This window comes from Triticum urartu, chromosome 1 (genome assembly GCF_003073215.2).
Source record: "Triticum urartu cultivar G1812 chromosome 1, Tu2.1, whole genome shotgun sequence".
Classification (NCBI taxonomy): Eukaryota; Viridiplantae; Streptophyta; class Magnoliopsida; order Poales; family Poaceae; genus Triticum; species Triticum urartu.
In genome coordinates this window covers 139,931,368-139,958,486 of record NC_053022.1, presented here as the reverse complement: position 1 = coordinate 139,958,486, position 27,119 = coordinate 139,931,368, and the positions used below count along the sequence as shown (strand labels likewise).

At 44.1% G+C, this 27,119-nt stretch overlaps 2 protein-coding genes across 2 annotated transcripts; both read right to left on the bottom strand.

The window, feature by feature from the left end:
- Positions 1-5,364: 5,364 nt before the first annotated feature.
- LOC125551879 (RING finger and transmembrane domain-containing protein 2-like) lies at positions 5,365-9,795 on the bottom strand. Its single transcript, XM_048715266.1, has 8 exons — positions 9,068-9,795; positions 8,791-8,867; positions 7,384-7,552; positions 6,839-6,927; positions 6,565-6,729; positions 6,409-6,486; positions 6,183-6,286; positions 5,365-5,851 (listed from the first exon to the last, which is right to left on the bottom strand). The coding sequence occupies exons 1-8, from the start codon at positions 9,510-9,512 to the stop codon at positions 5,746-5,748; spliced, it is 1,233 nt and encodes a 410-aa protein (XP_048571223.1). The 5' UTR covers positions 9,513-9,795; the 3' UTR covers positions 5,365-5,745.
- Positions 9,796-10,356: 561 nt separating this feature from the next.
- Positions 10,357-12,349, bottom strand: LOC125551886 (60S ribosomal protein L10-2). Its single transcript, XM_048715276.1, has 4 exons — positions 12,176-12,349; positions 10,888-11,389; positions 10,715-10,796; positions 10,357-10,606 (listed from the first exon to the last, which is right to left on the bottom strand). The coding sequence occupies exons 1-4, from the start codon at positions 12,183-12,185 to the stop codon at positions 10,541-10,543; spliced, it is 660 nt and encodes a 219-aa protein (XP_048571233.1). The 5' UTR covers positions 12,186-12,349; the 3' UTR covers positions 10,357-10,540.
- Between the last annotated feature and the right edge of the window lie 14,770 nt (positions 12,350-27,119).

Sequence of the window (27,119 nt, the reverse complement as noted above, 5' to 3'; positions counted from 1 at the left end):
GCTATTTTTGTGGGGCAATTTTCGGATTAGGACGAAAAACAACAAAACAAGGCTAGAAACACAACGGGGAGGCTCTGAAATCGTGATCAACGTGGCTCATGATACCAAGATGATGTAGGGTGAAACCCTAGATGGCCGATCTTTCACGAAAGGAGCGGATCCCAAAGATAAACACGAAGAACATGAGGGGATTCACGAGGGGAAACACGAGAGAATCACTCAAACCAACAAGATTCGATTACACATGTGCTAGATCCAATAACACAAAGAGATACACGATGATCCAAGGTCAACAAAGGACGATGCAAAGTAACCGGTTCTTCTCCTAGAAGGAGGTCTTGATGGGGGCCACCCAAGAGGGGGTCTTGAATCCAAGGGGGATTTTCTCCGAAGAGGGGTCGCGGTCTCTCTCAAGGAGTAGATCCGATATGGATGAGCGAGGCTCTATCTCACAAATGAGTTATCACAATGCTAACCCTAGAAAGAGGAAGGGGATGAAGTATATATAGTCTAGGGGGCGAGAGGGTACATGGGCTTCGGCCCTTCACTGTTCACAGACAGGCGAGGCCGGATGTCCGGGCGTCGGGCCGGATGTCCGGGGCTTCAGGAGTGGCCGGATGTCCGGGCTGGGGGGGGCGGATGTCCGGGATGGCGGTGAAGACTTCCGCGGTCTCTGGATAGACGAGGCCGGATTTCCGGGCAGAGGGCCAGATTTCCGGGGTTTCGGGGGAGGCCAGATGTCCGGGGCGCGGGGCCGGATGTTCGGGCCCTGTAGCTTCTCTGGCTGGGCTGCGGCTGCTGTGGTGGCATCTCCAGGGGCCGGATGTCCGGGGCCCGTCTTCACGTGCATCTTCGGGAGGCTCCTCTTGACACCTGATCATGCATAGCATATCGGTCTTAGGTAGTAACCATGTCTCGAGTGGATCATATGTGATATCACTAAGGAAAGAAGTCACCTCGTTCTCGAGAGCTCTGGCTCGTGCTCGTGTCATGGGTCCTCTTGGCTCTTGATGCGACGATGGTAGGTCCATGGGGATGATCATGGGATGCTCCGCATCATAGGGTCTGTTTGCATTATCTATTTGTCTTCACTGTGTGACTACTTGTTCTGATTGGCTTCATATTGTCTTCCATCCTGATCCATACTACCTAGCTGCTATTAGTCTTTGTGCTTTCACTTCATTGAATACTTCACTATGGCTTGCCTAGTGTAGTCTACCTTCTGCTGCATGTTAATAGGTTCATTTCTATCGATTGTCTTCGAAACTTCCATGTTTTGAAGACTTCCATAAAAATCGCCTATTCACCCCCCCCCCTCTAGTCGATCACTAGCACTTTCAGTCGGGTGCTTATTTTTATTAAGTTTTGCAACTCTCATTCTTGAACTGTTGGTTTTGAGTTGTAACACTTAAGCCTTGATGGTTGTATGCCACTTTTGCTGCTGCCTTTTATTGCGATGATAAATTCCGCATGAAGTCATTCTGCAAACGCCCATTTTTCATTGTGCATGTCATTATCTTCACTACATTTTTGTATGCACGATGAATTGTCTTCATGAATTGAAGGAGATCTCCACATAGCAGAACCTGCCATGTGCATTTGCATTCAAAGGCAAATTACTTATATGCACATCTTCAGGGGGCACTTTCAACTTCATGAATCCAATGACCGCGTTCTTTAACTTTCACATATTTTTATCGCCGTTGAAAACTTCAACCAGTTTGTCATCAATCACCAAAAAGGGGGAGATTGTAAGTGCATCTAGTGCCACCCCTAGTTGGTTTTGAAGTATTGACGACAAACGTGGTTGAGGGACTAATGTGTTTGTGAGAATTGCTGGATAACACAGGTAGAAGTCCCTCTTTGATTCAGTTTACCTACCATAGATGACCCTAAAAATGTATGAAGGCATTGAAGACAATGGTGGTTCGTGAAGACATTCACGTCGAAGATAATGACGTGTGAAGACAATCACTTGAAGACAATGGAGTGCGAAGACATAGTTTCTTTCGTAGTTTCATTTTTCTTCGTACTTGAGTCGTAGGAACCACCAAACTATTAAGTGGGGTCCAAGTGAACAGAGTCAGAAAAACTAATGTGATGCTCAACCCAAATCCTATATCTTTGAGTGAAGACAACGAGAGAAAATCTTATCCAGAGTTGGATGTGTCAGCTTTGCTTGTAGCCCAAGTCAAGTTATCGTGTGTGTTTGAAATTCGACCGTTGGACACGTGTCGGTTCCTTAGTGACCAGGGTCATTTCAGACATATCATGTCGGGTTGCCTCCTGGCTATAAATAGCCCACCCCCTACATCATAAATTGGTGGCTGCTCAGAGTTAGTGCACGGCTTTTGTCATTTGAGAGCAACCCACCTCTGAAGCCTTTGAGAGAGAACCCTCGTGAGGAAAAAACCCAAAACACCCAAAGCCAAAGAGTGTTAGGCATCATTGAAGTCTTTTTGTCCGCGTGATCTGAAGACTTATTACACTTGAAGAGTGTGTATCTTCCAGTCGGTTAGGCGTCGTGTTCTGAGGATCCAAAAGTCGTTGTGGATCACCGGTGAACAAAGTCTGTGAAGGTTTGGAAGTCTACCTTGAAGACTTACCAGAGTGATTGGGCGAGGACTAAGTGTCCTTAGCTCAAGGGGAATAAGGTGAAGACGCGGTCTTCGGAGTTCAATCTCAGCCTCCGTAACCAAACGTGCAGTTGTCACAACAACTGGAACTGGTCTACCAAATCCTTGTCTTCACCAAGCAACTGGTTCTATCACTTCACCCTTACTGTTTAGCTTCGTGAAGTCATTGCTTGTTTGCCCTGGTTGACTTCACTGTGTGAAGGCATTCTCTCTGATTGCATTGATTTATCTTCATACTATCTTCCTATTCTGATCCACTCTACCTAGCCGCTATTTGTCCTCTTGCTTACCTTGCCATGTTCTCTTGACTATAGCTTGTCTAGCGTAGTTTATCTTCCGCTGCATACTGTGTAGGTCGCATTTGGTTGGCTATCTTCGAAGACATTGCCTGTCTTGAAGACTTCCATAAAAATCGCATATTCACCCCCCCCCCTCTAGTCGATAACTAGCACTTTCAGGGGGCAAAAACAATGAATCCTCCAAGGAGGAGAACGGCGTCCGCAGACATTAGCAGCCTAACCAAGGGGATGCAAGGGCCCACCTTCAAGCCAAGAGACCATCGTTGACAACTGTAGATTACACCCCATGGACAATCGCAAATGGATACGTCTGTTAGCCTTTTGGCATGACGCTAATCCCGGTAAACCTCCGCCAGCAACAGCCAAGGCCTTGCGCAGCTTTCACTGGTGACCCATCCTTCCTAGGCACTACTATGTTACCACAAATGTCGAGGTAGAGTGCATAGATCGCCACCCCAAGAAGACCTTCGGCCCCTGCCAAGCCCAATGGCCACCCTGTCGAACACCGACGAAAGCCGCCCCGACCCTCCACCACTTAGCCCCAAGCCAACATGGACGGCCAGCTACCTGTCAGACTGTCGTCGTGGCACTCAACGTTAAGGGAGCTCTAGATTTGGCCCCTCTAGCTCTATACAAGGGGCTTGGTCGAGAACTAGGCACCCATGGCAGCATGGATGTGCCCGACGAGCACGAGAGGAGGACGGGCCGGACGACCAGAACCACCACCGAGACGGTTGCACCGGCCACCAGGTCATTTGATCTGCAGCAGCGGTGACAGGGAAACCTGGTGGCGAAGGAGGGAAACCTGAGCAGTGGGGTGGGGAGAAGATGGTTGTCGACGCGAGCCCCCACCCCCTCCCCCGACCAGGCTGCGTACCACCTACCATGGTACCGCCTAGTAGCATGGTCTAGAGAGAGAGAGAGAGAGAGAGAGGGAGGGAGGGAGAGAGACCCGGCTCTCTCTAGTAACGACGATGAGCGGGAAGGAGGAGAAGGGTGGCAGTGGCGGATAGGCTAGGTCGCTGCCCGAGTCGCCCCTGGTGAGTGACACAAGGGGCCTACACGAGGATCCTTTCAACCCACCAATTCCATAATTTTGTGATTTTAGGGCCTTGTGGGTAGCAAAAAAGTCAGACTATTATAGGGTATGTTTTTAGTGATGTCTACAGGTGATTTGGAGAGTTATTATAGACAACATGTTTCAATACTAATGTACATGCCCTTAGCCAAAGGCATTGGTGTGTTTTCTGCGGAGATTCTACGTGGAGTGGGTTGTAGCCGCGCTCTCACCTCACCTCTCTTGTCCGGTGATCTCATTGCTAATTAGAAGAGTGGGGGCACATCGCTATGCCCTTGTTTTCCTTAGATTTTGTTTCCCTAGCAGTACCGACAAGGTGGTGGCGGCGATAGCGCATTGGAATAAGTTCTCTCCAGGCTCTCCCTACCTCGACGATTGTCGATCAGACGCCGATGAAGGGCCTGCAAGGGCAGGTGTTGCCAGATTTTGTGGTTGTTTTCATATTCAATATGTGAAATCAAAGTGGCGATCAAATAGGTACATATACAAACGAGAATCCGGAAAGTGTTGGTTCGATCAAGGGAAGTAACTTGGCTCTTTGTGCAATGATTTCGACCTCTTCTTTTGATTTGTTACTATGGCATGGTTCGGTTTCTCCAACCCTGCGGGTCTGTGGTGAAAGATGTTCATTTCATTTCTAGCGACGGGTAGCTATTGCGGCCTTCAAAGGCTGGTATTAAGAGGGTGTACATTTCTCTTACTGTCAGTTCGGTACAATTTTTTAAGCTTCGACGAGCAGCATACAATCAAAGGAAGAAGACAATCAGCATGGTTTGGTTGTAATTTTATTATTTGCTGGTTGTTTTATGTCTTGTTGTCTATCCATTGTACTGGCTATATATTGTTTTCCTTGATGATCATTAGATATAAATTGACCGTCTTTCCTAAAAAATAATATCAACTTCTATTATAGTGCTCATCTCTTTCAGTTCAGGCAACGTTCGGGTGTCCGGGCAGGTTGTTCTCCCCTTGCCCTCTGTTCCGGCATAACAGGATATTCTTGTGCACCTTCCGGTGATGTCGACATAATTACGTCCACGCCCAGAATAACTAGTCAACAGCACACACCTAATATTACACATTAGTGCTGTCGGGGTCTAGGGTATGTTTGCCTGCTACCCAAAATCAACTCTACCAACTTTGTGGTTATGACAAACAGGCTTTTGCCTTGCCCGTCGGGCTCATGCCATCTTGCCTACTTTGCTTCATTTTCGGTGCCAATATTGGCTAAATCTGGAGCAAGCAAAACATACCGCGTTATATCAAATCAGACCCAACTCCCTTCGCCGAAATTACTAAAAGACATATTTTAGGTGGCAAGAATGATGATGTGACTCATGTGACACAAGCAGGAAACAATAGGATGTGTTCATCTCATTGTACGAGCAACAAGCTACGTTGGCTCAGGAGTCAAGAGTTAACATTTGTGATCATGTATAAGGTCAATTCTGAATTTTGCAGATGTGGCGGCACCCACCCAACCACATGCTAATGGAAATTCACCTCTATAGATTCAGTTATTTCGTCATAACAATCCTCTCTTTTTTTGTGATGGAGAATCCCGCAAGGACCTATACAGGGTAATATGCACACCCATGGCACCTACTACTTGTGACGAACTGGCGGAAAAGGACCTGGACTGGAGAAAGTCTCAGCACACGGCAGGCTGATGGAGAGTAACAGGGGGCGATCCAACATCTGCAGGCCGAAGGTTAGCGCTTCTTGTTTCTTGTCAGAAGAGCTGAAAGAAGAGGGTCGTTGAACCGTCGCTGAATGACCGAATGTCACCTGGCTTCACCAGCGCCCTGCATAACGGGCATGTCCGCTCCCGCTCCAACCTGCCATCATTCAGCGAGCGATGAGAAGTTCCAATTTGGTAACTGTTACTCCCTCCGTTCCAAATTACTTGTCTTAGATTTGTCTAGATACGGAGGTATCTAGCACTAAAATGAGTCTAGATACATCCGTATCTAGACAAATCCAAGACAAGTACTCCCTCCGTTCGGAATTACTTGTCTCGGATATGGATGTATCTAGAACTAAAATACATCTAGATACATCCGTTTCTGCGACAAGTAATTCCGAACGGAGGGAGTAATTCGGAACGGAGGGAGTAGATGCCAGCAAAGCATCAAGAACCAGATGACAAAATGTGTATGCGATATATACCATTCAGAGGCACAGTCTTCGCAGAAGATATGTTTACACTGCAGGAGGATGGGAGTATGCATCTTTTCTTGGCATATAGCACACAGATCTCCAGCAGCAAGAACCTGCATACCATATAGTGAAATGAATGCAGACTTTAGCTAGAAGCTCCAGAGATATAAACCAAGGATGCATATGCCACCACCACATTTCACTCGTGCGCCTAGAAAGCCTAACACTGCATTACCTGCTCAGTTGTTGCATGTGAACCATAATGCAAGTCCTTATGAGACAGCGCATTCACTGAAGCCAAAAGTGATCGAACCTGATAGGAAGCAGCAGTGATGTCAGCTATTATAAACCCAGAATTGGTTAAGAAATGAAACAAAGGAACTAGAAGTACCTTTTCCACCATTGATGCCACCTTGAAAGTAAGGTACAATCCAGTTGTTAAAGATGAAAAAAGACTTCCATATTCCTTGTTCAGGAAAAAACGATACCACACAGGAGCCGGCAACAACGCACGGTACAGAAGTAGGGAATATTCCACAACTGTCAACATTTGGCCCTAAAGAGAAAGTTGAGTTACAACGAGAAATGCTTGGCTGTACATCTCTCTATCAAAACTGGTAAAAATTACCTAAGTAGCTGAACAATGATAATGTACAGCAGATTACCTGTCTACGATAGTGACGACCTTTGCTGTTTTTGTAGTACATGAGCAGCACACACTTGACCACCATAGCAGCTTGCCGGACCATTGTATCTGTGGAGCACAAAACAGCAGTCAGCCTGATTACAAATTTTAAGGAGGGCAGTGCTAGTTTAAGAGTTATGAACAGATAGAAATGGTGCATAAATTCCTATTATTCAACAAACATAAGTTATTTCCAAGTGAAACACAGCGCAATGTTATCAGCTTCAAAACAATACAGAACACACAGGTACATACATCGTCAAGTTTTTCCACCAATGGGTTACTGATTGAGTTCAAGAAATGACCAAGGGCCTCATTGGTTCACAGGACCAAAAAACTCATAAATAGGAAAATGATTGGGTTGCAATGTCATGCCCTCTCATACAATATGATCGAAATGATGTTTGAGTGCATCATAGAAAACCATAGGCGTTTTTCAAGGGCGCATATTACAATTATATGGAATAATTTGAAGCAGAGAGGCCCCAAAAGGGGAAATCATGCTGTGTGGGTAAAAGGGAATACCATTCACCGCAATGAAAAATATAGCATGCCAGAATGGTGGTATTTCTTTTGGAGGAAGCATCACCAAAGGTCTAACAAGGTCATCATTCCTGTACCACCAGTAGACTCCAAAGACGTGAATGGTGAATACTACTACAATCCCGATAAGCATTGGCATTTTCCTCTCCCCCTGAAATAAGAAAAATAAATACAAGTGATAGATCAGCTGAAGATCTTGTTTAATTGACATTCACCGCATCAACTTAAAGGGGAAACGACATGACAATCACATTCTAGAGCACATATCCATACCAAAACATCTACAATGTTTCCAACTCTTCTAAGCATGGACAATCAAATGGAGCTATCTAAGCAATTTGGCAATCAAATGGAGTTAATACGGGCCCCAGCATTAGGGATGTAGTGACGGCAGCAGTCTGCCAGCCGGCTTCCTCAATAGAAGGGACATACCCAGTGCTAGAAGCTCCCACCCCAGGGGGTTTGGCGAAGGATTATACAAGGCAAGCCTTACCCCTGCACGGTGCAATGCATAGAGGCTGCATCGAACCCAGGACCTCTTGGTACACAGCCTGCTTCCTTAATGACGCATAAAATTACTATGAGGCTCACTGCACAGTTTTAGCGGCACTCAGCCCACAAACACCAGCAATTGGTTCCATCAGCAACAGCCTAGCCCCAACCCTCGTATTGCTAATTAAGAGTGTCGCCTTTCCTGGCGCCAGAGCATGTGCACAAGTCTAGCTAAAGAGGCTTCAATAGTTCAGTGAGGCGCCAATTATACATCTACGCGTTGTTCTTCGTGTGCCGTAAGGACGCATGGTCATTGTGGATTATTCTTGGAGTTGGAATAGATTGTCTTATAGGCTTAGACATCCATAGGCGTTATCAATTACTCTTAGCTGTACACATTCATTTCCGAACATATGAAATGACAACCAAACCCTTCATGTTTCTTTTCAAATCAAATAATGAATGATGTGCATTCTTGGCAGACACCGCGTTGCCAAATGTTACATGCGCAGACGCATATGCCCACATAAAGGCTCGTGGCCAGCTTGCAATTTGCCTACTTACATCCTGACACAAACCTAATGTAGCTATGGCGCTGACAGCAGCAGAAGGGTTTGCAGAGCAGCTGTGCATCATGATGTTACATATGATAAGAAGATATTGTCACATTTCTGCTGGCAGTTGCTGAGCAAAACTAACATGATCAAGCAATATGACATCCAAACAAAACCTCTAGAAGCATACCAATTAACCTCTACACTAGAACCAGAACAATAACGTTGGTACACCAGATAAGAAGCACAAGCCCTTGAGAGCAGTCTGCTTGCCAGAACAATTAATTAACCTCTAGAAGCAGAACAAGCACGTTGATAAGACAAGTTATTATGAAGCACAAACCTTGAGAGCGGTTTGCTTGCGCAAGATATCATTGGACTTGAACATGACTGCGGCAATCCAGATCATGACGAAGAAACCTACACAATATAAACTCAATTGGAATGAGGAACTCGTCATCATCTTCTGACCAGCGACTTTTCCACGCTGTGAAGCAGGCGCGCAACAGAATGGATCGAACCAAACTCGAATCACAATTCACGCGTACAGCGCCTGGTGAGGCAGGCAAACCCTCACGCTACATAGAGATAGGGTAGGTGCTGCACGGGGATTCGCGTACCTTGCAGGTGCTGGCGGATGAAGACGCCGAGCAGGAGCAGGGAGAAGGGCAGCGCGTGCTCCACCCACCTGGCCAGGCGCTGCACGTCGTAGCCCTGGTACGGCGAGTCCCCCCTCCCGCTCGCGCCGCCCGCGCCGGCCTCGTCCCCCCGCGCCGCCGGGGCCTCCTCGTCCGCGGGCTGCTGCCCTCCTCCCGCGTCCCCCGCGCCAGCGCCAGGCGCGTCGTCGGGCCCGGCGATCCGAATCGACACCTCCCCGTCGGCCCCCGCGGATGGCTCCCCCCGCTGGGCGCCCCCGCCGCCGCCCCCGCCGGCCTGGGCCCGCAGGACGCCCGAGGAGTACTCGAGCAGCGCGGAGAGCGGCGCGTGGATGAGGCCGGCGGGGGAGAAGCGCTGGGCGTAGCCCCCGTGCGCCGGCTGCGGCGGAGGCGGGGGCGGCGGGTCCATCGGGGCGGGCGGGCGTCGCCGTGCGATGGCGCGACCCGGTCACCGGCTGGCGGTGCGGTGCGGTGGGGGTGGAGGGGAGGCGTGGAGCCGCGCTCGCAGCCGAGGGCCGAGGCGAGGGGGGAAAGGGGAAGAAGGAAGGGGGTTTATGTCCTCGTCGCTCTTGAGTTTGGATTTTGTGGGCAACAGAATGAGAATTCGATCGATCGATGGTTCCCTTCCTTCGTGTGGGCGATGCTCCTGCGTTTGGATTTTGTTCGTCTCCCCGGGTCTCCCCCCCTTGCTTTCGATGGTCGTCTATTGGTATTTCGCTTGTGGGTGAAGGGATTCGTCGGCGTCAAAGGCTCCAACAGACCGATCCCAACGTTGCTATCCCTGGGATATCATGTTTGGTCAATTCTCAATTGTGCTCCCAAATTCAGATCACCCTACTGGTAATTCTAGGGATTTCAAACAAGTGGGGAAATGGAATGGCAAACTGACATGAATTTTTTATTTTTTATTTTTAAAAAGAGAAACTGAAACGCGGTTCGGATGCATCAAAGACACCAGCAGACGAAACACCAACCAACTGAACGAACTAGGCGTCCTGAAAGTGTATACTACTCTACTAAACGCCAGCAAAATTGACCGGCAGACGATACACTAACCAGACATCCGGAAATTGTATACTACTTCAAAAAGACCCTTACAAAAAAAATAAGGTGCAAAGGCCAGAATTTTGCTTCACTCTTCACAGAAAGTTTCAAACCATGTGAACGTATAACATTTTCCTTGGGTAGCTTCAAATGAAGCATCAAATTCAAACACAGGACAACAACCACAGCAAAATACATTGACAAACGAATTCAAGTAGTAATGATTCAACAGGCCATTCATATTAGTACCATCATCACAAAATAGATAATATCTTCCATAACAAGGTTCGACACAACATTCAGACAAAATAACATAGCACCACAGGCACTTGGAATCTAAGTTCCACACGGTAAAATAAGTTTCGATAGAACGGATAGACTTCTTCTGCTAGATTATGCAGCAGACAGGAAAGCTTGTCCAGGGGCACGGTTTGCAAGGCGGCCATGGCATCCGAGCAGCTGCAAAGCCAGACATGAAACAATTAGATGATGCAGGGACAACAGTTTACTAAGGCAGGATAAATAAGTGCATCTTCAAAACAATTGCCCAGGATCAAGTATATCTACCTTAGCGTTGACTCCATCAGGCAAGATCCTGCCCTCACTCTTGAACTTGAGGTAGTCATTGCGGTTGAACTTGGTGAAGCCCCTGAAAGAAGCAGCACAAAATTAGAGATATGGCACACAGAAATTTTGACAAGAATATCATCTCAGCACATGAAACAATCTTCAGTGCTTACCACTTCCTGCTCTCAATGATCTTTTGGCGTCCAGGGAACTTGAACTTGGCACGACGAAGGGCCTCAGTAGCATGGATGGCATTGTTGGGCTTGCACCGCACAGAAAGGAGGACCTGCCCAATGGCAACACGGGCACAGACTCCCTGCGGCTTCCCGAAAGCACCCCTCATACCAGTCTGGAGCCTATCAGCCCCGGCACACGAAAGCATCTTGTTGATACGGAGCACATGGAACGGGTGAACCCTGACCCTGAGGTGGAAGGCATCCTTTCCTGCATGCTTAGTCATGTACTTGTTGCAAGCAATACGGGCAGCCTCAAGAGCCTCACTGGACACATTCTCCTTCTCCCATGAGACAAGGTGAACACAGTGAGAGAACTCATCGACACCCTTCTTCTTCATGCCGACATCATAGATCCTGATCTTAGGGTCAGGCACACCACGGCAGTACCTTGACTTGGGGTATGGCTTGTTCTTGATCTGCCGATAGCACCTCGCAGGTCCTGACCAGAGAATTTTGTCATTACCAGAACAGAACAACTAAAAGCAGCAAACATGCAAAATAACATTTTAATTTGCAGTGAACATTCAAAAGAATGTGCAACTCAGTTAAGACACTGCTTCTTTCCAGGTACAGAGAATGAAACAGTTTAATTTGCACCACATTCAACTCTAGATATGAGCAACATGTACAATCAGACTCAATTTAAGATAGGTTACCATTGACAGGGAAAGAAGAGATTACTAACTACCATGATTCAACATGAGCAGTTGGCAAGTTGATCAACAACTAGCCACAACAACTACTCATTCAGCTTCATAGAATATCATTGGCCATACAACCCTACCAACAGCAGCAGTGCTTAGAATAACTTAAAAGCAAGAGCATACAGATCTTCATTTCCTAGCATAGTACATGAAAGAGCACAGGAAATATCAACATCCGAGAAGCCTAGAGCATTTTTCGGGCACCATTTAACAAACAGACACTAAAATGAAACGAACAGAGTATGACCCGCAGCTTGAACTACTCAAATGTTGTTTCGAATCACCACATGAGAACAGCTACGGGCATGAATTTATCTTGCCAAATCCACCAGATAGAAACTAAATAAACATCGGGAGTAACACATATCACAGGTTCCGCGCGGCTACGACGGATCTAGGCCAGATTCACACGCAACCGCGCCAATTCAAACGATTGCACGAACCATAGCTACGGCCAGATGAACGCTAGACTAGAGTAACATACACGCAAGGGCGAGGGGGAGGGTAAAGCGCGTGCTTACTTCTCCCCATGGCGACGGCGGCTCGAGGCAGGCGGCGGCTGCGGCAGCTGCGGCGGCGGCGGGAGGAGACGGAAGAGCTGCGACTAGGGTTTGGTGTGGATCGACGGGGCCGCTTATATAGAGGTGGGGATTGCGAATGGGTTGCTGTCCTGGCTGGGGTTTCCGCGTGGAGGTGGTGCTATTGGACTTGGACTGTCCATATTGGGTCTGCGTCATGCGTGACCGTGGAGCTATTGGGCCTGAGGAGAAATTAGTCCAGGCCCAGAAAACACCAGAAGATTCGGGCCACACTTTACTCCCAGTATTAGCCGTTGGATTTTTCAATCGTTCGGCTCAAATCGGTTTGCTTTAACCCGTGTCATATATTGGACTTGGACTGGCCGACGTCTACATTTGGTTTGCGTCATGCGTGACCGGGAGTTTGGGCCCCAGGAGGAAATGGTTTAGGCCCAGAAGCACCACATTCGTGTCATGATTAGCAGAAAACTATCACTTCACGATTTGTGACATTTCGCACCGAATCGAAAATCTGACGGTGACAAAAACATTGAGCCTTTTTAGCACATTTTGACATGGTTGATCCCTCGTGGTTCGAGTACGTCGACGGCGCGCCGTTAACGGCTCTGTCCGAAGCGACTGGGGCGGCCCAACCCGAGCGCTCCCTCCGTCACTCCTGTCCCTCGCTTTCTCTCCCTCGAGTTACTCCTCTCCCTCTCCTCTCTCTCTCTCATGGGCATGGCGGTGGTGGCGGCTCCGAATCCATCGGCGAGGTAGTGGTGAGGACAAGGCGTGGTGGACCGAGCATGAAGCGTGGTTGGCCGGCATGGCGGGGGCGTCCTTTGCAAGGAGGGGATGAAGATTGTTGTGGCAACACCATATTCATTTCAGAGTATTTCATCATCGCCAGTGCCGGCGGCAGCAGCTCTCGCCCATGCCCTCACGGTGATGGTCGAGCCCCTAGGTGAGTTGCCTTCGTTTCTCCACTAGCAAATGTCGTTGCTGGAATTCTAGGGATCCGGATAAGTGAAGTATGGTTTGCTGGAATTGTAGCAAATTTCGTTGTTGGACCTAGTTAACTGGATCTTGTTGTTGCTGTTTGTGACTGAATGGACCAAAACTTGTTTGACTGAATCTTGTTGTCTTGTTTGACTGAATCTTGTTGTCCTGTTTGACTGGATTTTAGAACTCTAAATTAACTTAAACATGTCTTGTTTGACTGAATTTTAGGACTCTAAATTAACTAAAACATGTCATGTTTGACTGAATTTTAGGATTCTAAATTAACTAAAACATGTCATGTTTGCTGAATTTTAGGACTCTAAATTAACTAAAATTTGTCTTGTTTGACTGAATTTTATGGTTCTGAAATAGAGTTTTAGACTATCTATGTGGAGTACTCATCTAACTTGGTGCCTTCAAATGGTTAATCATTCTAAGGTTAGTTACTTTACCGATTGATATATGTAGTTTGCATTTGAAAAATCCTTATGCGATGAATGTAACTGACACTAAATGCCACTATTGAATTTTGCAGGGTGTTGTGCAGTGGGTACATGAGTAAAATTTGGGTTGAGTGGTGCAGTGGACAAGTTGACCAGAGAAGGAGTGAGTCATTGTACATGTTTTAAGTGACTTTACTGATGTGAAATGTTAGTACGTGTGCTCAATTTAATGTTCAAACTAGTTTCAAAGTTGTGTTGATTAAAGACATCAACTGAACCTACCTAGGAGAGAGACAACATGCAATATCCAGACTTGTAATGTTCAGACTATATTCAATCAAACTATGAAATACTACAAAATAGAAGGATTCTCTGTTTCATAACATTTTATCTTTGCATTGACACCTAGAGCACACCTATAGTTCCATGGAAAACTAACTGAAGAAAGACTAGGTTGAAACCTATAGTTTCATGATAACATTTTATTTTTGCATTGACACCTATAGCACACCTATGTTAACCTGAACATGTTCTTTGCATTGAAACCTAGAGCACCAAAGTTTAAGATTTAGATAATATGACCACCAAAGTTTCATCACACACAACTTGTCTTGAAATATTCAGATAATATGAGCACGATGACATTTCTTACATAACTATCTTGTGATATTCAAATAAATGAGTTTCATTAGACGCAAACATACATGGTTGTTCAGAAGCAAACACACAATAAAGTTTCATCACACACAAATATTCAGATAGATAGCTATCATAGATAGACGAGTTCTCTAGATAGATAGATAGATAGATATCATAGCACAATTTGGATAGAAAGGGTACTCAGATGGAAAGCACACATAGTTCTTCAGACACAGTTAAGTTCAGAAACTAACATAACACATATATTGGTTCAGATCTTGATGTAGAAACTAACTAAGACCTAGGTGCTGCATCAAACTCACTCTTGTTGTAGCTTGAGAAGATGGAGCGATCGATGAAGTAGCACATGGATGCGCTGCTTCTTCTTCTTCTTCCTTTCGTTGCTTGTGTCAGTCTCCACCTCTGCTGCTCCATCTGTTGCTACTCCACCTACGGCGGCTCCATCTCCATCAGAGCGACGGGCAGCACTGGTACCACTGTATCGAGCTCGTAGTCTAGGTGGAGTTAGTCGCGGTTCTGGTACATGTACCGGCGTGACCGCTAGAATGGATCCGAGGAATCCCTGACCTCTCCCATCGCCCGGACCAAGTTCTCGATGAGTGGGCGGTGGAGTTCTGGCATTCATGACTTCTCCTCATGCGTGGCGCAGGCCCTCACCGCGCGCGCATGATTCTTCAGGATTGCAACAATGATGTACCAGGTGCTCACCTCATGCGTGTAGGAAAGCTTGGTGTTGTTGCCGTTGAAGGATCTCCTGCAGAACCTAGTCCCATCCGAGGCCAAACGCCATGGAGCGGTGGAGGTTTTCTTATTGTGGTTGTGGAAGAGAGAAGTTGGATGGAGTGGCTCGGCTGATGGTTATCTGTGCGAGGGGGAGAGTGTTGGGAAATGTAGTAGAAAACAAAAAAATGCACCTACGATCACTGTACCCAAGATCAATATGAAGATGCATAACGGGTTGAGATCACGATCGTTACCGTCACTGAGTTGCAGCGGAAGAAGAATGTGTCGACGTAGATCGTACTTGGTGTCCCTCGAACCGTCGATGAACGATCCCTCGCACCGCCCACAAACAGTCCCTCGAACTGAAGACCGAAAGCACGACCTCTCTAGTTGGTTGCAAGCGTGCATCCTTCACGATCCGGCAACGCTTCACTGTCCAGAGCTAATCGTCATCCAAGAATTAGAGGGAGGAGATTAGAACTACACATGGCTTCTAATAATGAGGACAGAAGGATTATCCTAGCTCTGATTAGTCAACTAGAACTAGTAGAACTAGAGGAGGCTCCAAAACTTGTATGAACAAAAGAGCACAAATCCTCATGTATATATAGGATGGAGGGGAGAGGGAGCTCTGCCACCAAGGGGGAAAGACCAGGGAGGAGGAGTCTGACTCCTCCCCCTCTCCCAATTCGGCCTCCTTCCTTAGGCGAAGGAGGCACTTTCCCACTTGGGCCTTTTTGGCCCAAGTTGCCTTCCACCTCTTGGCCTTTTTAGGCCCGTTCATATTGAAGGAAATATGCCCTAGAGGCAATAATAAAGTTTTCATTTTATATTTCCATATATCATGATAAATGTGTATTACTCATGCTAGAATTGTATTAATCGGAAACTTGATACATGTGTGGATACATAGACAAAACACCGTGTCCCTAGTAAGCCTCTACTAGACTAGCTCGTTAATCAAAGATGGTTATGTTTCCTAACCATAGACATGTGTTGTCATTTGATGAACGGGGTCACATCATTAGGAGAATGATGTGATGGACAAGACCCATCTTCTAGCTTAGCATAATGATCGTTAAGTTTTATTGCTACTGCTTTCTTCATGTCATATACATATTCCTTTGACTATGATATTATGCAACTCCCGGATACCGGAGGAATACCTTGTGTGCTATCAAACGTCACAACGTAACTGGGTGATTATAAAGATGCTCTACAGGTATCTCCGAAGATGTTTGTTGGGTTGGCATAGATCGAGATTAGGATTTGTCACTCCGAGTAACGGAGAGGTATCTTTGGGCCCTCTCGGTAATGCACATCATAATAAGCCTTGCAAGCAATGTGACTAATGAGTTAGTTGCGGGATGATGCATTACAGAACGAGTAAAGAGACTTTCCGGTAATGAGATTGAACTAGGTATGAAGATACTGACGATCGAATCTCGGGCAAGTAACATACCGATGACAAAGGGAATGACGTATGTTGTCATTGCGGTTTGACCGATAAAGATCTTCGTAGAATATGTAGGAACCAATATGAGCATCCAGGTTCCGATGTTGGTTATTGATCAGAGATGTGTGTAGGTCATGTCTACATAGTTCTCGAACCCGTAGGGTCCGCACGCTTAACGTTCGATGACGATTTGTATTATGAGTTATGTGTTTTGGTGACTGAAGATTGTTCGGAGTCCCGGATGAGATCACGGACATGACGGGGAGTCTTGAAATGGTCGATAGGTAAAGATTAATATATTGGACGATAGTATTCGGACACCAGAATGGTTTTAGAGTGTTTCAGATATTTATCGGAGTACCGAGGGGTGACCGGACCCCCCCCCCCGGGGAAAGTAATGGGCCACATGGGCCATAGGGGAGAAAGAGGACAGCCCACAAGGGGTGCCCCCCCATGGGGAGTCCGAATTGGACAAGGGGAGGGGGTGTGGCCTCTCTTTCCATCTCCCTCTCCCTCTCCTTCCCCCTTTCCCCTCCGAAAGAAGGAAGGGGGCGACTAGGACTAGGGTTCCTAGTGGGATTCCCCCCACTTGGCGCGCCCCCTAGGGCCGGCCTCCTCCCCTCTCCTCCTTTATATACGGGGGCAGGGGGCACCCCATAGCAGACCAATTGTTTCTTAGCCATGTGCAGTGTCCCCCTCCACCGTTTACTCCTCCGGTCATATTGCCGTAGTTCTTAGGCGAAGCCCTACGCGGATCACATCACCATCACCGTCACCACGGCGTCGTGCTGATGAAACTCTCCCTCGACACTTTGCTGGATCAAGAGTTCGAGGGACGTCATCGAGCTGAACGTGTACTGAACTCGGAGGTGCCGTACGTTCGGTACTTGATCGGTTGAACCGAGAAGACGTTCGACTACATCAACCGCTTTAACTAACGCTTCCGCTTTCGGTCTACGAGGGTACGTGGACACACTCTCCCCTTATCGTTGCTATGCATCTCCTAGATAGATCTTGTGAGATCGTAGGAAATTTTTTGAAATTGCATGCTACGTTCCCCGACAGTGGCATCTGAGCCAGGTCTATGCGTAGATATGCACAAGTAGAACACAAAGAGTTGTGGACGGTGATCGTCATACTACTTACCACCAATGTCTTATTTTTATTCGGCGGTATTATTGGATGAAGTGGCCCGGACCAACCTTACATGACCACGTTCATGAGACCGGTTCCACCGATAGACATGCAACTAGTTAAAGGTGGCTGGCGGGTGACTGTTTCTCCAACTTTAGTTGAATCAAATTTGACTACGGCCGGTCCTTGTTGAAGGTTAAAACAGCAAACTTGATAAATCAACATTGTGGTTTTGATGCATAGGTAAGAACGGTTCTTACTAGAAGTCTGTAGCAGGCACGTAAATCAACATTGTTTTTGTAGGGCATGTTGTGATGTGATATGGTCAATACATGATGTGATATACGTTATTGTATGAGATGATCATGTTTTGTAAAAGTTATCGGCAACTGGCAGGAGCCTTATGGTCGTCGCTTTATTGTATGAAATGCAAATGCCATGTACTTGCTTTACTTTATCACTGTGCATTAGCGATAGTTGTAGAAACAATAGTTGGCGAGACGACCACGACGCTACGATGGAGATCAAGGTGTCAAGCCGGTGACGATGGAGATCATGATGGTGCTTTGGAGATGGAGATCAAATGCACAAGATGATGGTGGCCATATCATGTCACATTTTTTGTTCGCATGTGATGTTTATCTTTTATGCATCTTATCTTGCTTAGTACGACGGTAGCATTATAAGATGATCCCTCACTAAAAAATTCAAGGTATAAGTGTTCTCCCTGAGTATGCACCGTTGCGACAGTTCGTCGTGCCGAGACACCACGTGATGATTGGGTGTGATAAGCTCTACGTTCACATACAATGGGTGCAAGCCAGTTTTGCACACGTTGAATACTCGGGTTAAACTTGATGAGCCTAGCATATGAAAATATGGCCTCGGAACAGTGGAGACCGAAAGGTCGAACGTGAATCATATAGTAGATATGATCAACATAGAGATGTTCGCCATTGAAAACTACTCCATCTCACGTGATGATCGGACATGGTTTAGTTGATATGGATCACGTGATCATTTAGATGACTCGATGGATGTCTATCTAAGTGGGAGTTCTTAAGTAATATGATTAATTGAACATAATTTATCACAAACTTAGTCCTGATAGTATTGCATATCTATGTTATAGATCAATAGCTCGTGTATAGCTCCCCTATTTTATTTTGATATGTTCCTAGAGAAAACTATGTTGAAAGACGATAGTAGCAATGATGCGGACTAGGTCCATGATCTGAGGATTATCCTCGTTGCTACACACAAGAATTATGTCCTTAATGCACCGCTAGGTGACAGACCTATTGCAGGAGTAGATACACACGTTATGAACGTTTGACAAGCTCGGTATGATGACTACTTGATAGTTTAGTGCACCATGCTTTACGGCTTAGAACCGGGACTTCAAAAACATTTTGAACGCCAAGGAGCATATAAGATGTTTCAAGAGTTGAAATTGGTATTTTAGACTCATACTGTGTCGAGAGGTATGAGACCTCTGACAAGTGCTTTGCCTACAAGATGGAGGAGAATAACTCAGGTAGTGAGGATGTGCTCAGAATGACTAGGTACTACAATCGCTTGAATCAAGTGGGAGTTAATTTTCTAGATAAGATAGTGATTGACGGAGTTCTCTAGTCACTATCACCAAGTTACTAGAACTTCGTGATGAACTATAATATTCAAGGGATAACGAAAACATTCCCAAGATCTTCGCGATGCTGAAATCGGCGAAGGTAGAAATCAAGAAATTGCATCAAGTGTTGATGGTTAACAAGACCACTAGTTTCAAGAAAAATGGCAAGGGATAGAAAGGGAACTTCAAGAAGAATGGTAAGCAAGTTGCCACCCCCGTGAAGAAGCCCAAAGCTATACCCAAACCTGAAACTGAGTGCTTCTACTACAAAGGAAATGGTCACTGGAAGCGGAACTGCCCCAAAAACTTGGCGGAAAAGAAAGATGGCAAAGTGAACAAAGGTATATTTGATATACGTGTTATTGATTTGTACTTTACTAGTGTTTATAGAAACCCCTTGGTATTTGATACTGGTTCAGTTGCTAAGAGTAGTAAGTCGAAAAAGGAGTTGCAAAATAAACAAAGACTAGTTAAGGACGAGGTGATGATGTGTGTTGGAAGTAATTCCAAGGTTGATACGATCACCATCGCTCACTCCCTCTACCTTCGGCATTAGTGTTGAACCTAAATAAAAGTTATTTGGTGTTTGCATTGAGCATTAATATGATTAGATCATGTTTATTGCAATACAGTTATTCATTTACGTCAGAGAATAATTGTTGTTCTGTTTATATGAATAAAACCTTCTACGGTCATACACCCAATGTAAATGGTTTATTGAATCTCGATCATAGTGATACACATATTCATAATATTGATGCCGAAAGATGCAAAGTTGATAATGATAGCGAAACATATTTGTGGCACTGCCGTTTAGGTCATATTGGTGTAAAACACATGAAGAAACTCCATGCAGATGGGCTTTTGGAATCACTTGATTATGAATCATTTGATGCTTGAAAACCATGCCTCATGGGCAAGATGACTAAAACTCAGTTCTCCAGAACAATGGAGCGAGCCACTAACTTATTGGAAATAATACATACCGATGTATGTGGTCCGATGAGTGTTGAGGCTCGTGGCGGGTATCGTTATTTTCTGACCTTCACATATGATTTGAGCAGATATGGGTATATCTACTTAATGAAACACGAGTCTGAAACATTTGAAAAGTTCAAAGAATTTCAGAGTGAAGTGGAGAATCATCATAACAAGAAAATAAAGTTTCTGATCGCGAAGGCGGATATTTGAGTTACGCGTTTGGCCTTCATTTAAAACAATGTGGAATAGTTTCACAACTCACGCCACCTAGAACACCACAGCGTAATGGTGTGTCCGAATGTCGTAACCGTACTTTATTAGATATGGTGCGATCTATGATGTCTCTTACCGATTTACCACTATCGTTCTGGGGTTATGCATTAGAGACAGCTGCATTCACATTAAATAGGGCATTGTCTAAATCCGTTGATACAACACCGTATGAACTATGGTTTGGTAAGAAACCAAAGATGTTGTTTCTTAAAGTTTAGGGTTGCGATGCTTATGTGAAAAGGTTTCAAACTGGTAAGCTCGAACCCAAATCGGAGAAGTGCGTCTTCATAGGATACCCAAAAGAAACTGTTGGGTACACCTTCTATCATAGATCCGAAGGAAAGATTTTTGTTGCTAAGAATGGATCCTTTCTAGAGAAGGAGTTTCTCTTGAAAGAAGTGAGTCGGAGAAAAGTAGAAATTGATGAGGTAATTGTACCTTCTCTCCAATTGGAAAGTATCTCATCATAGAAATCAGTTCCAGTGATGCCTACACCAACTAGAGAGGAAGCTAATGATAATGATCATGAAACTTCACATCAAGTTATTACCGAACCTCGTAGGTCAACCAGAGCATGTTCCACATCAGAGTGGTACGGTAATCTTGTTCTGGAAGTCATGTTACTAGACCATGACGAACCTACGAATTATGAGGAAGCGATGATGAGCCCAGATTTCAATAAATGGCTTGAGGCCATGAAATCTGAGATAGGATCCATGTATGAGAACAAAGTGTGGACTTTGGTGGACTTGCCCGATGATCGGCAAGCCATTGAGAATAAATGGATCTTCAAGAGGAAGATTGATACGTCTCCATTGTATCTACTTTTCCAAACACTTTTGCCCTTGTTTTGAACTCTAACTTGCATGATTTGAATGGAACTAATCCAGACTGGCGTTGTTTTCAGCAGAATTTCCATGGTGTTATTTTTTTGCAGAAATAAAAGTTCTCGGAATGACCTGAAAATCAACGGAGATTATTTTTGGAATATATAAAAAATACTGGAAGAAGAATCCACGTTAGGGGCCCACACCCTGTCCACGAGGGTGGGGGCGCGCCCCCTGCCTCGTGGGCCCCCTGACGTTCCACCGACCTCAACTCCAACTCCATATATTCGTGTTCGGGGAGAAAAAAAGCAGAGAGAAGGATTCATCGCGTTTTACGATACGAAGCCACCGCCAACCCTAAACTCTCTCGGGAGGGCTGATCTGGAGTCCGTCCGGGGCTCCGGAGAGGGGAATCCGTCGCCATCGTCATTGATACGTCTGCAACGTATCTATAATTTTTGATTGCTCCATGCTATATTATCCACTGTTTTGGACATTATTGGGCTTTATTATCCACTTTTATATTATTTTTGGGACTAACTTATTAACCGGAGGTCCAGCCCAGAATTGTTGTTTTTGCCTATTTTAGGGTTTCGAAGAAAAGGAATATCAAACGGAGTCCAAACGGAATGAAATCTTCGGGAACGTGATTTTCTCACCGAACATGATCCAGGAGACTTGGACCCCATGTCAAGAAACAAAGGAGGAGGCCATGAGGTAGGGGGCGTGCCTACCCCCCCCCAGGCGCGCCCTCCACCCTTGTGGGCCCCCTGTTGCTCCACCGACGTACTCCTTCCTCCTATATATACCTACGTACCCCCAAACGATCAAATACGGAGCCAAAAACCTAATTCCACCGCCGCAACTTTCTGTATCCATGAGATCCCATCTTGGGGCCTGTTCCGGAGCTCCGCCGGAGGGGGCATCCATCACGGAGGGCTTCTACATCAACACCATAGCCTCTCCAATGAAGTGTGAGTAGTTTACCTCAGACCTTCGGATCCATAGTTATTAGCTAGATGGCTTCTTCTCTCTTTTTGGATCTCAATACAATGATCTCCCCCTCTCTTGTGGAGATATATTCGATGTAATCTTCTTTTTGCGGTGTGTTTGTTGAGACCGATGAATTGTGGGTTTATGATCAAGTTTATCTATGAACAATATTTGAATCTTCTCTGAATTCTTTTATGTATGATTGGTTATCTTTGCAAGTCTCTTCGAATTATCAGTTTGGTTTGGCCTACTAGATTGATCTTTCTTGCAATGGGAGAAGTGCTTAGCTTTGGGTTCAATCTTGTGGTGTCCTTTCCCAGTGACAGTAGGGGCAGCAAGGCACGTATTGTATTGTTGCCATCGAGGATAACAAGATGTTTTTTTATCATATTGCATGAATTTATCCCTCTACATCATGTCATCTTGCTTAAGGCGTTACTCTATTTTCATGAACTTAATACTCTAGATGCATGCTGGATAGCGGTCGATGAGTGGAGTAATAGTAGTAGATGCAGGCAGGAGTCGGTCTACTTGTCTCGGACGTGATGCCTATATACATGATCATACCTAGATATTCTCATAACTATGCTCAATTCTGTCAATTGCTCAATAGTAATTTGTTCACCCACCGTAAAATACTTATGCTCTTAAGAGAAGCTACTAGTGAAACCTATGGCCCTCGGGTCTATCTTCATCATATTAATCTTCCAATACTTAGTTATTTCCTTTGCTTTTTTCCTTTGCTTTTATTTTACTTTGCATCTTTATCACAAAAATACCAAAAATATTATCTTATCATATCTATCAGATCTCACTCTCGTAAGTGACCGTGAAGGGATTGACAACCCATTATCATGTTGGTTGCGAGGAGTTATTTGTTTTGTGCAGGTACTAGGGACACGCGCGCAACCTCCTACTGGATTGATACCTTGGTTCTCAAAAACTGAGGGAAATACTTACGCTACTTTGCTGCATCATCCTTTCCTCTTCAGGGAAATCCAACGCAGTGCTCAAGAGGTAGCAAGAAGAATTTCTGGCGCCGTTGCGGGGGAGGTTCACGCAAGTCAAGATTTGACTCGCGACAACAAGCAATTTCTGGCGCCGTTGAGTCAACATACCAAGTACCCATCACATACCCTTATCTCCCGCATTACATTATTTGCCATTTGCCTCTCATTTTCCTCTCCCCCACTTCACCCTTGTCGTTTTATTCGCCCTCTCTCTCTATCCTCCCTCTCTTTCTCTATTTTCCTCTTTTTGCCCACTTGCTTTTTGTTTGCTTGTGTGTTGGATTGCTTGCTTGTCACGATGGCTCAAGATAACACTAAATTGTGTGACTTTACCAATACCAAAAACAATGATTTTATTAGCACTCCGATTGCTCCTCTTACCGATGCTGAATCTTGTGAAATTAATGCCGCTTTGCTGAATCTTGTCATGAAAGATCCATTCTCCGGCCTTCCTAGTGAAGATGCCGCTACCCATCTAAATAGCTTCGTTGATTTGTGTGATATGCAAATGAAGAAAGATGTGGATAATGATATTGTTAAATTGAAGCTATTTCCTTTTTCGCATAGAGATCGTGCTAAAGCTTGGTTTTCGTCTTTGCCTAAAAATAGTATTGATTCTTGGAACAAGTGCAAAGATGCTTTTATCTCTTAAGTATTTTCCTCCTGCTAAGATTATCTCCCTTAGAAATGATATTATGAATTTTAAGCAACTTGATCATGAACATGTTGCACAAGCTTGGGAGAGGATGAAATTAATGATACGTAATTGCCCTACTCATGGTTTGAATTTGTGGATGATTATACAAAAAATTTATGCCGGATTGAATTTTGCTTCTAGAAATCTTTTAGATTCGGCCGCGGGAGGCACTTTTATGGAAATCACTTTAGGAGAAGCTACTAAACTCCTAGATAATATTATGGTTAATTATTCTCAATGGCATACTGAAAGATCTACTAATAAAAAGGTGCATGCGATAGAAGAAATTAATGTTTTGAGTGGAAAGATGGATGAACTTATGAAATTATTTGCTAATAAGAGTGTTTCTTCTGATCCTAATGATATGCCCTTGTCTACTTTGATTGAGAATAATAATGAATCTATGGATGTGAATTTTGTTGGTAGGAACAATTTTGGTAACAACGCGTATAGAGGAAATTTCAATCCTAGGCCTTATCCTAGTAATCCCTCTAATAATTATGGTAATTCCTACAACAATTCTTATGGAAGTTATAATAATATTCCCTCTGATTTTGAATCTAATATTAAAGAATTTATTACTTCGCAAAAGAATTTCAATGCTTTGATTGAAGAAAATTTGCTTAAGATTGATGATTTGGCTAGGAACGTTGATAGAATTTTTCTTGATGTTGATTCTTTGAAACTTAGATCTATTCCTCCTAAGCATGATATCAATGAGTCTCTCAAAGCCATGAGAATTTCCATTGATGAATGCAAAGAAAGAACCGCTAGGATGCGTGCTAAAAAAGATGCCTTTATAAGAGCGTGTTCTTCTAGTTCCTATGAAAATAAAGATGAAGATCTAAAAGTTATTGACGTGTCCCCTATTAAATCTTTGTTTTGCAGTATGAATCTTAATAATGATGGGACTGAATATGATCCACCTTTACCTATAAGGCATTCCAAAAATTCGGAGTCTTTAGATCTTGATGCTAAATTTGATGAAAGTGTGATTGAAGAAATTAAAACCCTAGATGTCACTAAACCCACTATTTTGGATTTCAAGGAATTTAATTATGAAAATTTCTCTTTGATTGATTGTATTTCCTTGTTGCAATCCGTGTTAAATTCTCCTCATGCTTATAGTCAAAATAAAGCGTTTACTAAACATATCGTTGATGCCTTGATGCAATCTTATGAAGAAAAACTTGAAATTGGAAGTTTCTATCCCTAGAAAACTTTATGATGAGCGGGAACCAACTATGAAAATTAAGATTAAAGATCATGAGTTCTATGTTTTATGTGATTTGGGTGTTAGTGTTTCCACGATTCCAAAGACTTTGTGTGATTTGTTAGGTTTTCGTGATTTTGATGATTACTCTTTAAACTTGCACCTTGCGGATTCCACCATTAAGAAACCTATGTGAAGAATTAATGATGTTCTTATTGTTGCAAATAGGAATTATGTGCCCATAGATTTTATCGTTCTTGACATAGATTGCAATCCTTCATGTCCTATTATTCTTGGTAGACCTTTCCTTAGAACGATTGGTGCAATTATTGATATGAAGGAAGGAAATATTAGATTCCAATTTCCATGAAGGAAAGGCATGGAACACTTTCCTAGAAAGAAAATTAAATTACCTTATGAATCTATTATGAGAGCCACTTATGGATTGCCTACCAAAGATGGCAATACCTAGATCTATCCTTGCTTTTTATGCCTAGCTAGGGGCGTTAAACGATAGCGCTTGTTGGGAGGCAACCCAATTTTATTTTTATTCCTTGCTTTTTGCTCTTGTTTAGTAATAAATAATTTACCTAGCCTCCGTTTTGGTTGTGTTTTTGTGTTTAATTAGTGTTTGTGCCAAGTAGAACCGTTGGGAAGACTTGGGGAAAGTCTTGATATCTTGTTGTAAAAAACAGAAACTTTAGCGCTCACGAGAACTGCTGCCATTTTTATTTGGAAAGTGATATTTAGTTAATTATTTTTGCAGATGATTAATAGATAAATTCCTCACGTCCAGAAATTTATTTTAGAATTTTTTGGGTTCCAGATCTTGTGCTAAGTACATATTACTACAGACTGTTCTATTTTTGACAGATTCTGTTTTTCGTGTGTTGTTTGCTTATTTTGATGAATCTATGGCTAGTAAAATAGTTTATAAACCATAGAAAAGTTGTAATAAAGTAGGTTTAACACCAATATAAATAAAGAATGAGTTCATTACAGTACCTTGAAGTGGTCATTTGTTTTCTTTCGCTAACGGAGCTCACGAGATTTTCTACTTTGAGTTTTGTGTTGTGAAGTTTTCAAGTTTTGGGTAAAGATTTGATGGATTATGGAACACGGAGTTGCAAGAGCCTAAGCTTGGGGATGCCCATGACACCCCCAAGATAATCTAAGGACACCTAAAAGCCAAAGCTTGGGGATGCCCCGGAAGGCATCCCCTCTTTCGTCTACTTCTATCGGTAACTTTACTTGGAGCTATATTTTTATTCACCACATGATATGTGTTTTGCTTGGAGCGTCTTGTATTATTTGAGTCTTTATTTGTTAGTTTACCACAATAATCCTTACTGTACACACCTTTTGAGAGCCATACATGATTTTAAATTTGTTAGAATACTCTATGTGCTTCACTTATATCTTTTGAGCTATACAGTTTTGCTCTAGTACTTCACTTATATCTTTTAGAGCACGGTGGTGGATTTGTTTTATAGAAACTATTGATCTCTCATGCTTCACTTAGATTATTTTGAGAGACTTAAATAGCATGGTAATTTGCTTAAAAATCCTTATATGCTAGGTATACAAGATTAATCATAAAATTCTCTATTGAGTGTGTTGAATGCTATGAGAAGCTTGATGCTTGATAATTGTTTTGAGATATGAAGATGGTGATATTAAAGTTGTGCTAGTTGAGTAGTTGTGAATTTGAGAAATACTTGTGTTAAAGTTTGTGATTCCCGTAGCATGCACGTATGGTGAACCATTATGTGATGAAGTTGGAGCATGATTTATTTATTGATTGTCTTCCTTATGAGTGGCGGTCGGGGACGAGAGATGGTCTTTTCCTACCAATCTATCCCCCTAGGAGCATGCGCGTAATACTTTGCTTTGATAACTTGT